At 40.2% G+C, this 14,388-nt stretch overlaps 1 protein-coding gene across 1 annotated transcript in view; it reads left to right on the top strand.

Moving 5' to 3' along the window:
- Window positions 1-10,505, top strand: part of LOC126390976 (zinc finger protein 135-like) — a 12,957-nt gene extending 2,452 nt beyond the window's left edge. The window contains exons 2-4 of the mRNA XM_050045514.1: window positions 522-719; window positions 5,438-5,504; window positions 9,314-10,505. Coding sequence (XP_049901471.1) covers window positions 576-719; window positions 5,438-5,504; window positions 9,314-10,248 — 1,146 coding nt within the window. The 5' untranslated portion in view covers window positions 522-575 and the 3' untranslated portion in view covers window positions 10,249-10,505. The remainder of the gene's footprint in view (window positions 1-521; window positions 720-5,437; window positions 5,505-9,313) is intronic.
- Window positions 10,506-14,388: the final 3,883 nt, after the last annotated feature.

The raw sequence follows: 14,388 nt of genomic DNA, 5'->3' as shown, positions 1-14,388 counted from the left end.
TCCGGAGAAGAAGCCGAGTTAGTGACATCCAGAATGGCCGAGTTAGCAAGATGCAGTAATAGGATACGAGAGAGAGAGAGAGAGAGAGAGAAGGTGCCCGGTGTATTATAGGGGGGTCCTCCGGCAGACTAGGCCTAAGTCAGCCTAACTAGGGGCTGGTACAGGGCAAGCCTGAGCCAGCCCTAACTATAAGCTGGTCACAACATTCAAGAAGTGAGCCATTCAAAAGTCATTATTTTCCATCACTGCAGCAGCAGGAAGCAGGAAGCCGCTGCGGCAGCTTGACTACAGTGTGTCGAAGGGACAAAATAGCAATTGTGATGTAAAAAACAAAACATGTTATGTTCAGACCTTTATCGCATCGCAATTACAGCGTTAACACTGACAGCCCTAATCCAAATGCTTGCAGTCTGTCTGGACCCTGATCATAGCTGCTTGCAGCTGTATTTCTTGTTTTATAATGGGATTACAGTGGGCAGGAACTATTTGTACTCATATTAGTAATCAGTTTGTCCTCTCAGTCAGCAGAGCCTGCGGAGGAGGGGGAGCTGCTGATCGTCAAGGTGGAGGGAACGATGGAGATCGGATCCACTGACCCCGAGGTGCCAGCAGACGCCTGCCTTAGCAGCAGAGGAGAAGCCCAGACCACCGCATCGCTCCCCGCTGCCTCGACGGAAGCCAGCGACGGCCGGGCAGCCAGACACCGCAGCGAAACGGAGGTCAGTGGATCTGACATCGTCACCTTTGTTGTCGGCAGGACAGCTGAAACTGACAGCAGCAGCAGTGACACTACCCACAGTTCCAAGCTGGAGTTAACAGGAAGTGATGTCAAAGCAGGGGACATTGAGCCACTGAACTCATGTGTTGGAATGACATCAAGCAGGGATGCTGTGCAAGCTTCCTGTGATGATGTAATGGACAGCAGGAAAGATAATGAGGCTGCGTTAGATACCTCTGAGTCCTCCCTGTCAGAGGTGATAGTCATTGATGGAGGGGGCATGTCAGACAAGGAGGGAGAGGAGTGTGAGTGGTCAGATGTAGACCAGATAAAGACAGAAGCAGGCAGAGAGAGAGACAGATATGAACAAACATCACCCACCATTCAGTATGCTGGGCTGGAATCAGCAGGACATGGGTCAGTGCAGGTGAAGTCCTCTCTGCAGGCAGGGTCTGTTCTTTTTCATAATGACACTCCAAGAACATCTTGTGGTGGAATTACCTCCAGTTTCAACTCCTCTCTGGCTCTGCACCGTCCTGTGAGCCACCACAACCACAGCTACAGCAAGGCCTTCTCCAACAGCTTTCACCTGGCTTTCTACCATGCAGTCACCACGGAGCGGCCGTACGGCTGCACCAGCTGCACCAAGCGCTTCTTCCTAGAGTCAGACCTGCAGAAGCACATGGCCAGGCACACCAGGGAGAAGCCCTACACCTGCCTGCTGTGCGGCAAGAGCTTTGTATGCCAGAGCCAGCTGGACATCCACCGCAATGTGCACACTGGAGAGAGGCCCTTCAGCTGCTCCATCTGCAACCGACGCTTCTCCCATCCCAGCAACCTCAAGAGGCACCAGAAGATCCAGCACTGAACACAAAGACCAGACCGGCCCATGACACCGCTGCACCAAAGTTTCCCTGAAGAGGACTAGATTCAGCTTTTTCACACAATACTAACAGTTTCACTTTTTTACCCTGACAGTTCTTTTTTAGCACTCCATTTTTATTAAAAACAAAAAGATGGAAGAAATGTAGAGCAGACTAAAAGACAATGCAGTACTCCAAACCAAATGTGATGTAGCAAAAATACAAGCAGCACCTCTCTCCTTGGACCTATCTGAATGCTTCTCCAGTTTATTTTATCATCCAAACCTTCACAGTCTTATTTGAAATAAAGGAGATCTGAACCTAGTGTGGGGATGGCGAACTACAACCGAAAACTACAGTATAAAGAATTACAGGATGTAATTACATTAAATAGCTTTTGCAGGAAAAATACAAAAAAATCAGTTTGAATCTTGAGTTTGACATAATGAAAATCATCAAGGATTATAATCGCACCCCAGAGACTTTGGTTTATGTAGCAGCATCAGGGAGTGTGAGATATATGAACATTCTGTATAAAGATGAAGAGTTGGTATAAAAGCCAGGTAGTGACCCACCTAAACTGCTGAACCTCCATGATTTGACATCAATAAAACATTAACAGCTGGTGAGACTCAGAGAATTATACTGACATGAAAGAGTAGCGCAACAGGAATCATCCTGACTGAGACAAACAGTAACATAGTGCCTCTCCGTCTCACACACACACACACACACACACACACACACACACACACACCAAAGAAGTGCTGCAGTGACTGAATCATTTCAGTAAATGAGATAAAGTACAGCATATATAGTATATGTCAATTTTACATGTTGGCCTCATATCCAGATAAATCCACAAGTCACTTTTATGGAAAGTTTTTATGTATGTAAAACCTATAAACATATCATCACTCATCAAATCAGACCATGAAACTGTGAATGAGCTCATTTTAAACCGTTAAAGCTTTTTCTCATGTCAGATGTTAAAAATTTCCATAGTAGTATTTTCAACTGTCAGTTATGCCAACTACATCCATAAATTTATGCAGCCCAATTGCCAGAAGAAAATGTTGGCATTGTATGTTTCTGCAAACCATGAATACGGTACATTTGCATATTCAATGTATTCTCATAGAACGGTTTGTATGATATCCAGTGAAAAATGCATGCACAACAGTTGGTATTATATCCTATGAATTTGAGCCCCACGAATGACGTTACATCATTAACGTATCGACACGTCATCAGTTTCAATCAATATTTGCTTTAAAATGAACTATCACAATCAGCCAACAGGCTTTTTCTTATTTTGCCCACTGAATGAATACTACATACACTGAAAAGCATTCTGTTTCCTGTCTCCATCTGCTGGTGGGCCATCATGATAAGAGTATGCATGCATAACATGAAGAGATCAGCAAAAAGTGCACTATCGTACATGCCTAGCTTGCCTTGCCCGCTTGCCTCGTCGTTGTGGATAAGTGCTGCGCAGTGATTAAGCATTAGCTAGCTCACGTGATAGCACATTGGTAACAGTTAGGCTATCATCAGTGTTGTGTTCTGTAAATTAAATGAGTTTTTTATGAATAGGTAGATTTATCTTTGTTAATGATGTGAAAATGTGTATTTTCAGACATTTAAATATTTAAAAGAAGGAGAAAAATATTAAAACGTATATTATCAAACAATGAATTGGCAGCCCCCCTGCATTGCTTCTGAGGACCATCTAGGGGTCGCAGACCCCCTGTTGAAGGCCCAGGCGTTACATAATAACATGCAAATGTTAAGAATCTGTGGTTTGCAGAAAAGTACAATTTCAAAAAAAAATTCTGGTGATTGTGTTGATTTATGAATGTCCAATAAAAGACCTTACATACACCATGTGAGCAGAGAGAAATCAAACAAGAGGCCCAACTTAACTTCTCCTCATTCTATACACTGTCAGACTCTACAGTCTAGTCCTCTGTAATATCATAAATGATGAAACTGATGGTAAAATGTATTGGGAGTTTCACTGTGACTAGAGGAATGAGTGTCCGTCACACTCGCTCTGTGTCATTAATTAAGGCTTCAACAGCAAATTAGGTTTTGAAGTTCGTCAACAATGCAGCCTGAGGAAGAACTGAAAATACTCTTCCTCCTTTTTATTATTATGTTTACACACACACACACACACACACTTCATGTATGTCTGTGTGAATCACTCAGACGTAGCAGAAATTCCACAAAGACAGTTATATTGAATGTTTGATGTGCATTTTAATGAGTGCTTCTCTGAAAATGGATATCAGGTTTCTTTTCATAGATTTCTGTTTCCTCTCTAATCAATAAGGACTTGAATGAGACAGATGAATTTTCTCATCATATCATTACGTTTAGTTTTGTAATGAGAATTCTTGTTTGTCCTTTCCTCATGTTAAGCAAGTATGATCAAAGTTGTAATGGTACTGTATACGACATTTCTAAATAAATACAGTATGTGGACATGGATTCTGCATGTGAGCAGATGTAGCGTGCTCTTACTGTTTGTATTCTGCAGTTAGCTGGTTTGAAATCCTAGGTGTTTCAAAAGAATACTTCCCCCCTCAAATGACCATTTGTATAACAATATCTCACCTATCCCACCACTTGTTTTTTTTTGCAAGCCTCCATGGTGAACTAAGAATCTGAAAAATTCTTGATAATATGTGGTAAAAGGAGGCTGCGTTTAACGTCAGCAAAACTATATCAAAACATCAGTTTACAAACTATCAAACAACTCGTTCAGTACAATCCCAGTCTCATTTATCCAGTCATATGCTCAGTAATTCCCAAACAGACAGCCCTGTCCAATGGGGAGCTGAACTGAAAATGAAACTTATCTATGCTCTCTTTAAAGCCAGACTCCACTGACAAAAACAGTAATTTTTCCTCACTGAACACAGGAGCTGCCGGTCTACCACTGCCACCATCAGTTACTTTATTTTTGTTATTATGTGACTTAGGTGATTTTAAAGGGTTAGTTAGGATTGACCAAAGTCATACAACACCAGAAAAAACTAACTAACCGAGGCTTTGGTAGACCAGCAGCTCCCGCGGTCAGCAAGGTAAAATGACTGGTTTTGTCAGTGGAGTCTGGCTTTGAAGAGTGTTCAGATGAAGTTTCCGTACAGTTCCCTGTTGGAAAGGGCTGTCTGTTAGGGATGTCGGAGCATACGACTGGATAGGTGAGATTTGGATTATACTGCAGGAGTCGTATTACAGTTTGTAAACAGATGTTTTGATACAGTGTTGCAGTTGTTATGTGTGGACCCCTATGACTTCAAATTCATCAAGAATTTTCTCTGTTATTGGACTCTACGTTCACCCTGGAGGCATGCAAGAAAATTTGACAAAGGGTCATTTGGGGGGTGAAGTATTCCTTTAATATTTCCAAGTTGTTGAAGTATAGAAGCGTCATTGTGCTCTGAGTGGAGTGCTTCTACACTTCAGACTGTCACTTAGATTGATCGCATCATCAGCTGTAACTGCATGTTTACCATTTCCTTCTGCATCCATTTAATCAGAGCTATCAGCTCACCAAAGAAAAGAGAGAAATTCACACATAAATTTGGGCTCATGTATACACACAGTGTAGTGTAAATATGCCAATAAATCATATTTTCATTGTATGGTCTGATTTCATGTATTAATTACTGTTTTAGTCATATATACAGAGTAAATAACTGGTCTCCACTAAATGATTTAATTATATCCAGCACATAATGTTTATCTAACACATCAACCCAGTGACTCCTATTTATGATAGATAATTACTGACAGAGCCTTGTGGGTTCCTTGTGTCAGCTAAACGCCTGCCTCCTTTTTCCAGGGCCAGAGATGTCTGAAAAACACGAGCAGTGCTCAGCGCAAGGAGGAAAAGATGCATGAAGTGCAAGGTATCAGCCTGTTTTTCTGTTACATTGTTTCCTATTGTGGAAATACCATTCAGTCATTTCAACCTATGCTAAGCAACTTCATACACTAGCCCACTAATCACTGGTGACAGTGATTTATTCTGACCAAAGTTTAATGATCACCAAACTGAACAGAGCATGTCCATGTTAAATCCCCCAGCTGTTCTGTGATGCTTTATATCAGAGGACAGAGAGGAGGTGAAACATAACCAAAATTTATTATTGTCAATAAATTCCAGTAAAACACAAAAAAGTCTGTTTCTAAATACTCTCTGACTTCCTGTCTGTGGCCCTTAGCCCCAAGCCCATAAATACATAGTTTCATTTTCTTAACAGCTGCTCACTGTAGTTTTCCACAAACAAACCAGAGGAAATAGTGTATGTGGTGGGGACTTTTGTAAGTGGCGGATCCACATTTTGTTCTCTAGTGAGTTTTTGTGGCAGCAGGACAGTGTATGTGGGATTGAGTCTAAATAAACTACAGTGTGTGTGTTCATGGTAATGAAGGAACATGACACCCAGTGACATAGTGTGGCTCACTGATGTGTTTTGATAGTTTTTGGACAGTGGGTATCTATTAGCCTGGTGAAACCATCCTAATCTTGCGAGCTCATATTTGATTTCGCTAGGGCACCAGTAGTGGAAAATAACTTAAAGAAAGCACATTTACTTACTGTACTTATGTACTTTGAGTAATTCCATTTTGTGTTACTTTATAATTGTACTCCACCATACCTTGGAGGTAAATATTGTACTTTGCACTTCACTATATTCACTATATTTATCTGACAGCTTTTGTTACCACTTACTTTGCAGATCCAAATTATCAATACAGCATATAATCAAGTGATGTGTTTTTATACATTAGCAACCCATCAGTAAATGAAGTGGTTACAATGAGCCGCAGCTTTACTGGCTGCAATATTAAAGTGACATACACATTAATGCATCCATAATTATGATCCAGTGATATTATATTAATGATACTGAAATGGTTCACTCTGCACGATGAGTAATTTTACTTTTGGTACTTTGAGTATATTTTGATGTTAATGCTGTACTTTTACTTGAGCAGCATTTTGGATGCAGGGCTTTCACTTGTAACAGTGTTTCCTACACAGTGGTATTGATACTTGAACTTAAGTTAAAGGTCTGAGTACTTCTTCCAGCACTGTGAGGCACAGATGAATAAGATATATCAGACTCTGGATAAACACACACAGTACATGTTAGTAGATACATTCATTGTGTGTTTAAGTTTGCACATGTGTTTTGTTCACTATAAGAAGAAGAACCAGATTTGTCCTTGAAACTTCATTTTTAAACACTGACCATACCAACGTTAGAAATTCACTTTAGAAAGCAGGATAAATCTATACCATTTTAAAGGGATGGGATTAGCTGTGTGCCGAGGTCCCGTCTGTCCTGTAAAGGAGCACAGCAGTGTGCGGTTTTCCATGTTGAAGCCCATGGAGTACAAATGACATTTCCACTCTCAAATACCCATACATTTACACTACAGCTCATAATGTACTGACCTATAGAGAATTTACATCTAAACCACTAGTGATCCATATTGTATACACTTATTCATATCAGACATACAGCTGTTAGTCTGTATATAATGTTTACTGTTAGCACAGTTTACTGACACTTTCTCCTCTATTGTTTATGTTTATCTGCATTGCTTCTAAACCAATGTCCACCAGTGTGATGGGGGAAAAAATGTGTAACTCTTTATAATTGGAAACTCTCAAAATAATGAAAAACTTCCTAAAAGTGATGAGTTAGTGTCAAAGTAATGAGAAACATTCTTAGAAATAATGTGTTAGTCTGTCAATATAATAAGAAAGTTTTATCTCAAAATAATAAAAATGCTTCTAGAAATCATGAATTAGTATCTTAAAATAAGATACATTCTCAATAAATATCTCAAAACATGAATAAATATGTCAAAATAATGCCAACCTTTCTCAAAATTAAAGTTGTGTCTCAAACTAACAAAAAATTCTGAGTTTGTGTCACAAAATACTGAGAAACTTTCTCAAAAAATAACACCTTACTTATCTCAAAATAATGACTTAGTATGTCAAAACTTTTTTAAATGACTTAACACTTGTCTCAAAATAATTAGAAACTTGTTCAAAAAATAATCTCTTATCTTAAAATAATGAGTTAATATGTCAAAATAATGACAAACTTTCTATAAATCATGAGTCAGTATCTCAAAATCAAAAACGTTTTTTAAAATCATGACTTATCACAAAATAATGAAAAATGTTCTCAGAATAATGACTTACTTATCCCAAAATAATAAGAAAAAAAGGCTCTCTCAAAATGAGTTAGTATCTTAAAATAATTTGAAATCTTCTCAAAATGACTCACTACTTATTATACGTATTTTAAGAAATAAGAACCTTCTCAACATGTTGACTTAAGATCTCAAAATAATAAAAAACGATACCACGTCTTTATTCTGAGAAAGTTTCTCATTATTTTAAAATACAAATTCATTATTTTGAGGTCTCTCATTATAATGACTCACAGAATCTTTTTTTTTTTCATCGCTCTGGCAGAAATGGCACACCAAAGGGCAAGCCAGCATCTCAAGGCACACCTGTATTTATTATCTGTGCACAATCGACTCTATACCATGTGTTATCACTTTTATCGTGACATAACTGTTTGTTTTTATTTACTAATATCAAATAATTGACAACCAACTATTACTCATGAAATATTTATTGACAAAATGATTCAAGAATTCATTTTAAACTTTTAAAAATTACATCAAACCACCAATAACATATCCATTTAAACGGGAAATAATGTAAGATAATGTGATGTGTCACACACTTATAATTCCCCTGCGCGATCACCAGCAAATAGGTTCCTCATGAAGGTGTTCCTAAATTAAATTAAATTTAATTACATTTTTTCAGTAGATGGAATGGGTGCACGCAATGTACTGATTAAAAATCTTAATAACATTTTAAATTTATTCATAACTTTTGTATAGTTCCAGTTTAATATTGCATTAATAATGTGTGGTTATCACAAAATCCCACGACACACCTGGATTTGCATCATGGCACACTGTGGTGCAGCACACCATTTAAGAACCACTGGTTTACTTTATATATCTTAGCATATTCATACCATTGTTACAATTAATACTGTTTATACTGCTCATACTGCACATGTCTAGTGTATTATTGTTTATTTTGCGTTCTAGTTTTTTCTATATTTTATTCTGTAAATTCTGTACATCACTGTGCATTGTACTGCTTTATTTTCCTTCTGGTTAGATGCCAAACTGCATTTCTGTCTTAGTACCTGTACTCTGTGCAGGGCTGAAGGTCATTATCTCCATGAACAATTTTCAAAATGTCATTATTGTTATGTGCTTATTCAGTTACACGCAAAAACTGCTATACAATCATCTAAGGTTACTGACTCACCTGCCAAACAACAATGCAGGGAATAACTGTACCAAATGAACATAAGCTGTTGAAAGTGTTGCTGTTTAGTAACAATTTGTAATTGGATTTTCTGACACTATTTATCATGAATGTGATGCTTTCCAGCATTTTATCGCAGTTTACAGTACAGTAACTGCTCATAACAAGTTGGCAGGGATGTCAAGAATAAGCAGTTGTATTTATTAAGCAGAAACATGCAGCTTGTGTAGTCTTTGAAGCTGGTGAGTCAGTGCATTTGTAAAACTGTTGGCAAATAGAATAAAGCATCTATTTTTTCTAATTCTGTTTTCTTTGCTGTGGGCTCATCAGGTGTTATCCCAGAGAAACACAGTCCTTCCCAAACGCTGCTGGGATGGCAGCAGAGCAGTGAGACTAGAGACGGGGAGCAGCCATCTTGTTCCACACACACAGCAGAAACTGTAGCAGGAAACTCATCATTCAGCCAATCCGCCTCTAGTTTCCTCACTCAGTGTGACGTGGTCCAGCCAAGCCCTGTAACTAAGCATGATGTTATTGTGATCAACTCACTTCCTCATGCAGCAGAGGACAGCTGCGGCAGTGCGTCATCTGGACAAGGTGGAGATGACAGAGCTGAAGAAGTGACACCTCTCATAGGTCAGGACGACACCAGTGTGAGGTCACAGTATCATCCGCTGCTGTGTATTCAGATCAATGAGCAGCCCAGTGAAGCGATGTTCGAAGGTAACGCAGCCTACAGCCTTTCTACCTATAACAATCCCCCGGCTGCCATGGGAGCAGTGGACTCTCAGCAACAGCAAACCCAGCATTCCTGGTCTGGAATCCGGTCGATGGAAAACTCCCACTTCTCCAGTCAAAACCACCTTTATCAAGCACCCAGCAATCAGAGCAAGGAGTCTGGATCAGCACAGTCCCAGCAGCCCTGCCTTCCCTACGCCTGCAAATTCTGTTCACGACGCTACGCCCACCAGTGCCAGCTGCGCATCCACGAGCGTGTTCACACTGGGGAGAAACCGTACCAGTGTGTCCAGTGCGGGAAGAGCTTCGGCCAGGTCTGCAGCCTCAAGCGCCACCAGATGGTCCACACGGGGGAGAGGCCCTTCCCCTGCCCCCACTGTGGGAAGCAGTTCTCCACCTCTACCAACCTGAAGGTCCACCAGAGCGTCCACACCGGGGAAAAAAGGTTCCACTGCTCCAAGTGTGGCAAGAACTTTTCCTTCCTCAGCAACCTCATCAGGCATCAGGCTCTGCACCTGGCCAAGTAGAGCAGGTTACACAGGGATGAGTCTGCTTCATAATCACCCTGCGCTGTGTGTGTGCCTCAGGGGACAAATTAACATTATATGACATTAAGCTGTTCAGGTGTTCATGATATTGTGTCAACCCCCTGTAGATAGAACAAATATGTCTGGTCTTCATTTCAGCAGCATTTGATCCTCATTTCCTTAAACCTTTTTTCTTTGGAAAATGTTTGAAAAGTCTTGTATAGAATTTGGTTATTAAAAAGATCTCTGACAGTTAACATGAGCCTTCCTGTGGTTCCTGAGTCAGGTTGAACAGATCTGATTTAAAATGAGTGATGGACTCGATTATTTCTCCTCAGCAGAGTGGCAGACTGTAGAGCTGACTGTGGTGTGTGTGAATGTCTGTGCTTATCGGTGCAAGTCATGTTAACATCTGTCTTAACGTTGAGGAGATGTAAATTTCACATTTGTTCCTACAGTTGCTAACAAATGAAACTTGTGAGCTGAACAGACTAACTGATTCACAAGCGGCTAGGTAGATGAGGTGATGCTGACACTCAGGGAATTCATCATAGTATTTAAATATGGAGAATATTTTCACCCAGACATCAAATTAACGGTCCAGTGTAGGATTTAGGGGGGTCTACTGGCAGAAATTGAATATGATATTATTACTATGTTTTCTTTAGTGTATAATCAACTGAAAATAGAAGTAATGGTGTTTGGTTACCTTAAAATGAGCCATTTATATCTGTAGCCAAGAATGGACAAACCAATTACTGGCTCCACATAGAGCCATTCACATTTTCATGTTTTAATGTCCGCCATTGTAGTTAGTAGACCCTCCGCGAGGGAACCATCTGAAAGAAGCTGTTTTTTTAAACAGCTTTATTCTGTGTTTTACCAGTTTAAATCACCACGTCAATTTGTTTAAGAGAAGAAGAGACCTCTGCTGATAATTCTGCTCCCAGTAAAAACCTCCCAAACATCTGGATCAGAAATAAGATGAGAACACATTAGCAGGCGCTGGGTGAGCAGCCTGTCTGCGATGAGCCAAGCATCGTAGAAGAAACATTCATATGTAACATGAAACTGCTGACCGGTTTAAATCATCCGGTCCATTTGATTTAGAGAGGTAAAGACCACTGTGGATAGGTCAGCTCCCAGTTAAAACCTCTGAAGAACGAACATTGAAGGAATTCTACCCTGGAGAAGTTTCAACTGGTTGCAGTCTGTAATACTTATCCGCTAGATTCCACTAAATACCCCTAAATCTTACACACCGGGCCTTTAAATAGAAAAACAAGGACAATTAATGAATAAATCACTTATGCACTATAATGAAATGTGCAATAGTACCCCAAATAACCACATAAGACACCTTTTAAACAATCAAATCCATGGGATTTATTAACAAAAATCATGCAAACCAGACAATAAAATCCCAGGCTGAGAGGAGGCAGGACCAGCAGTCCCCACACCAGAGGCCTCTCTCCTCTGCTACTGGCACAGGAGCTCTTCTGCACCTCCTCTCCATGCCAGGTGCAATGCACCTCCTCAGGAAATGCAGCACACCTGGGCAGATCTACAGTAGAGGGAAAGGGGACAGCAGAGCAGAACACATACAGCTGTAACACCTGTTTGTCCATTCTGGGTTATTGCAGAACCAACATGGCGGACTGCGTGGAAGATGACCTGCTCCCTGTGTAAATACAAATGGCTCATTCTAAAGTCAGTCAGTCATTGTGGCTGACATATAAACAAACATTTGCTTATTTACACATCCAGCAGAGACAGAGCAACATTACCATTCATCTGGAGTTGTGTTTGTGTCCACCTGATGAATCCAGTTCACTCCACTTTAGCTCTGTGTTTGGTCTCCACCAACTCCTAAGGAAAAGATGCTGGCTGCTAAATGCTTCACTGTGTTGACCAGCTAGTCTCCAGCTGAGTCTGTTTGCTGCTAAGCAGGTAATATGTACAGTGTGTTTGTCAGAGCTTTTTCACTGATACAGTACTGTACAGGATGGAAAACAAAGAGCTAATTATTGCAGTTTTAAATTTAAATTTGTGTGGTAAAGGAGAAAAAAAACTTTTCAGGGGTGGAGCCAGAAACTAGTATCAAACTGTCCGAACCATCTATGTTGTTTGGGCTATTACAAACCCAGCAGCTGTCAAGACAGGTACTGGAAGTGTTACTGGTTACAACGCCCACCTCTCTGTCTTCATCCTTTGCTTATCTGCCAGTGTCAGCCTGTCCTTTAACCATTCCTCCTCCACCTCTAATCATCATCATCAACCGGAGCTAAACTGACCAGTAACAGAGCCCTACCACCCCAGTGAGCACAGTGCAAACTCCTCTCTCAACTTATGATTTTTAAAACAGCACACAGACACTAGCCCTCACTCATGAACAAGACCCCACGATACTTAAACTCCTTTGCTTGGGACAATACTGGTCTATCTATGTCCGAACCATCACCTATGGTCATGAGTTTTGGCTAGTGACCGAAAGAATGAGGTCGCAGATACAAACAGCCAAAATTATATTTTTTCGCAGGGTGTCTGGGCTCAGCCTTGGAGATACGATGAGGAGCACAGACATCCAGAGGGAGCTCGGAGTAGAGCCGCAGCTCCTTCATGTCGAAAGGGGTCAGTTGAGGTGGTTCGGGCATCTGATCAGGATGCCTCCTGGGCGACCCCCGTAAGAGGTGTTCTGAGCCAGTCCCACTGGTAGGAGGCCCTGGGGCAGACCCAGAACATGCTGGAGGGATTACATATCATGTCTGGCCTGGGAACGCCTTGGGGTTCTCCAGGAAGAGCTGGAAAGTGTCAATGGAGAGAGGGATGTCTGGGGCACTTTGGTTGGCCTGCTGCCCCAACAACCTGGTCCTGGATAAGCAGATGAAAATGGATGGATGGACACTGAAACTATAAATTGACTCAGTTCTACACATTAACAAACTATTTGATCATTAATGTGGCCAGGATTCTCTTAACTCAGACTTGCCCTTTAAACATGTATATTCAGCATCTATCTTTTGCAGTCGTACCCAAAACACATGATGGAATAAAATCTGATTAAAGCTATAAGGACATATTGTACTACAGCTAGTAGTTAGAGCCATCGCTCCAACTGAGGACACTGAGATCATATTTTAGCAGCCAGGGGAGAGTTAATATTATGCAATTAAAAAATAACACATGGCGTTATTTGTAGTTGTCAAATCCAGTATTTTGGGATCAATATTTAAAATTTTAGTACAACTGTTATGCCAGAAAAATACACTAATAAATAAGGGATTCAGGTTTCTGTATGAGGAGAGTTTTAGACATAAACTATTAATGAAATAAAAGAAAACGTTTGGAAAGAACTGTTGACTGTATAAATAAATTAGAAATACAAGACTTTCTTTTTGGTGTGTGTGTGTGTGTGTGTGGGTACTTTACAGACCTTGGACTCATGACCTGATTAATATTTCAAAAATCCTGGCTGTGACACGAGCTGCAGTCCATATATTCCAACCAATGCTTTCAAATGCAACAAATTCATTTTGAAGGATTTTAATATTCCTCCTTACTCTGGTTATTACGGCACGCAAACATAGGAACAACTTTGCGTGCACCAAGGCTGTTAAATGAAGGCTTAAACACGCTCTCTCGCATGCTCAATGTAACTGAAGCTGCAATGGCAGACAGCACTAGATTTTTTTTTTAATTTAATTATTCTACAATATTCTAACAAAATACAACAGAATAGGGCAGGCCGTGTAACGGGACCCTGAACGGAGAAGCAAACAAACAAACAAACAAAAAGAGATTAACCCTCTAAAAAGGACAACAGACATAACTAAATAAAACATAAAAAAAGAACAAAAACAAAACAAAAAAGACGAAAGAACAAAAAAGTGTTTGAGGCGACCCCTTAACATCTAAGATAGATAGATAGATAGATAGATAGATAGATAGATAAATATCTGTATACTTTAAAAAAATATATATATATTTTATATATATTTTTTTTATTCCGACTGTGAACGCCTCAGAAGAACGAATCAATCATCCCCATGTTTAATGATAAAGCGCCAGTGAGCAGATTTTAATGCGCATGTGTCGTACCTCAACGATATGAAGCGCTATGACGTCGTGACGTCTCCTCTT

Source organism: Epinephelus moara, chromosome 5, assembly GCF_006386435.1.
Source record: "Epinephelus moara isolate mb chromosome 5, YSFRI_EMoa_1.0, whole genome shotgun sequence".
In the NCBI taxonomy this organism is placed as follows: domain Eukaryota; kingdom Metazoa; phylum Chordata; class Actinopteri; order Perciformes; family Serranidae; genus Epinephelus; species Epinephelus moara.
Note: the sequence above shows the minus strand (reverse complement) of the source record. Positions and strands in the feature narration are given on the sequence as shown.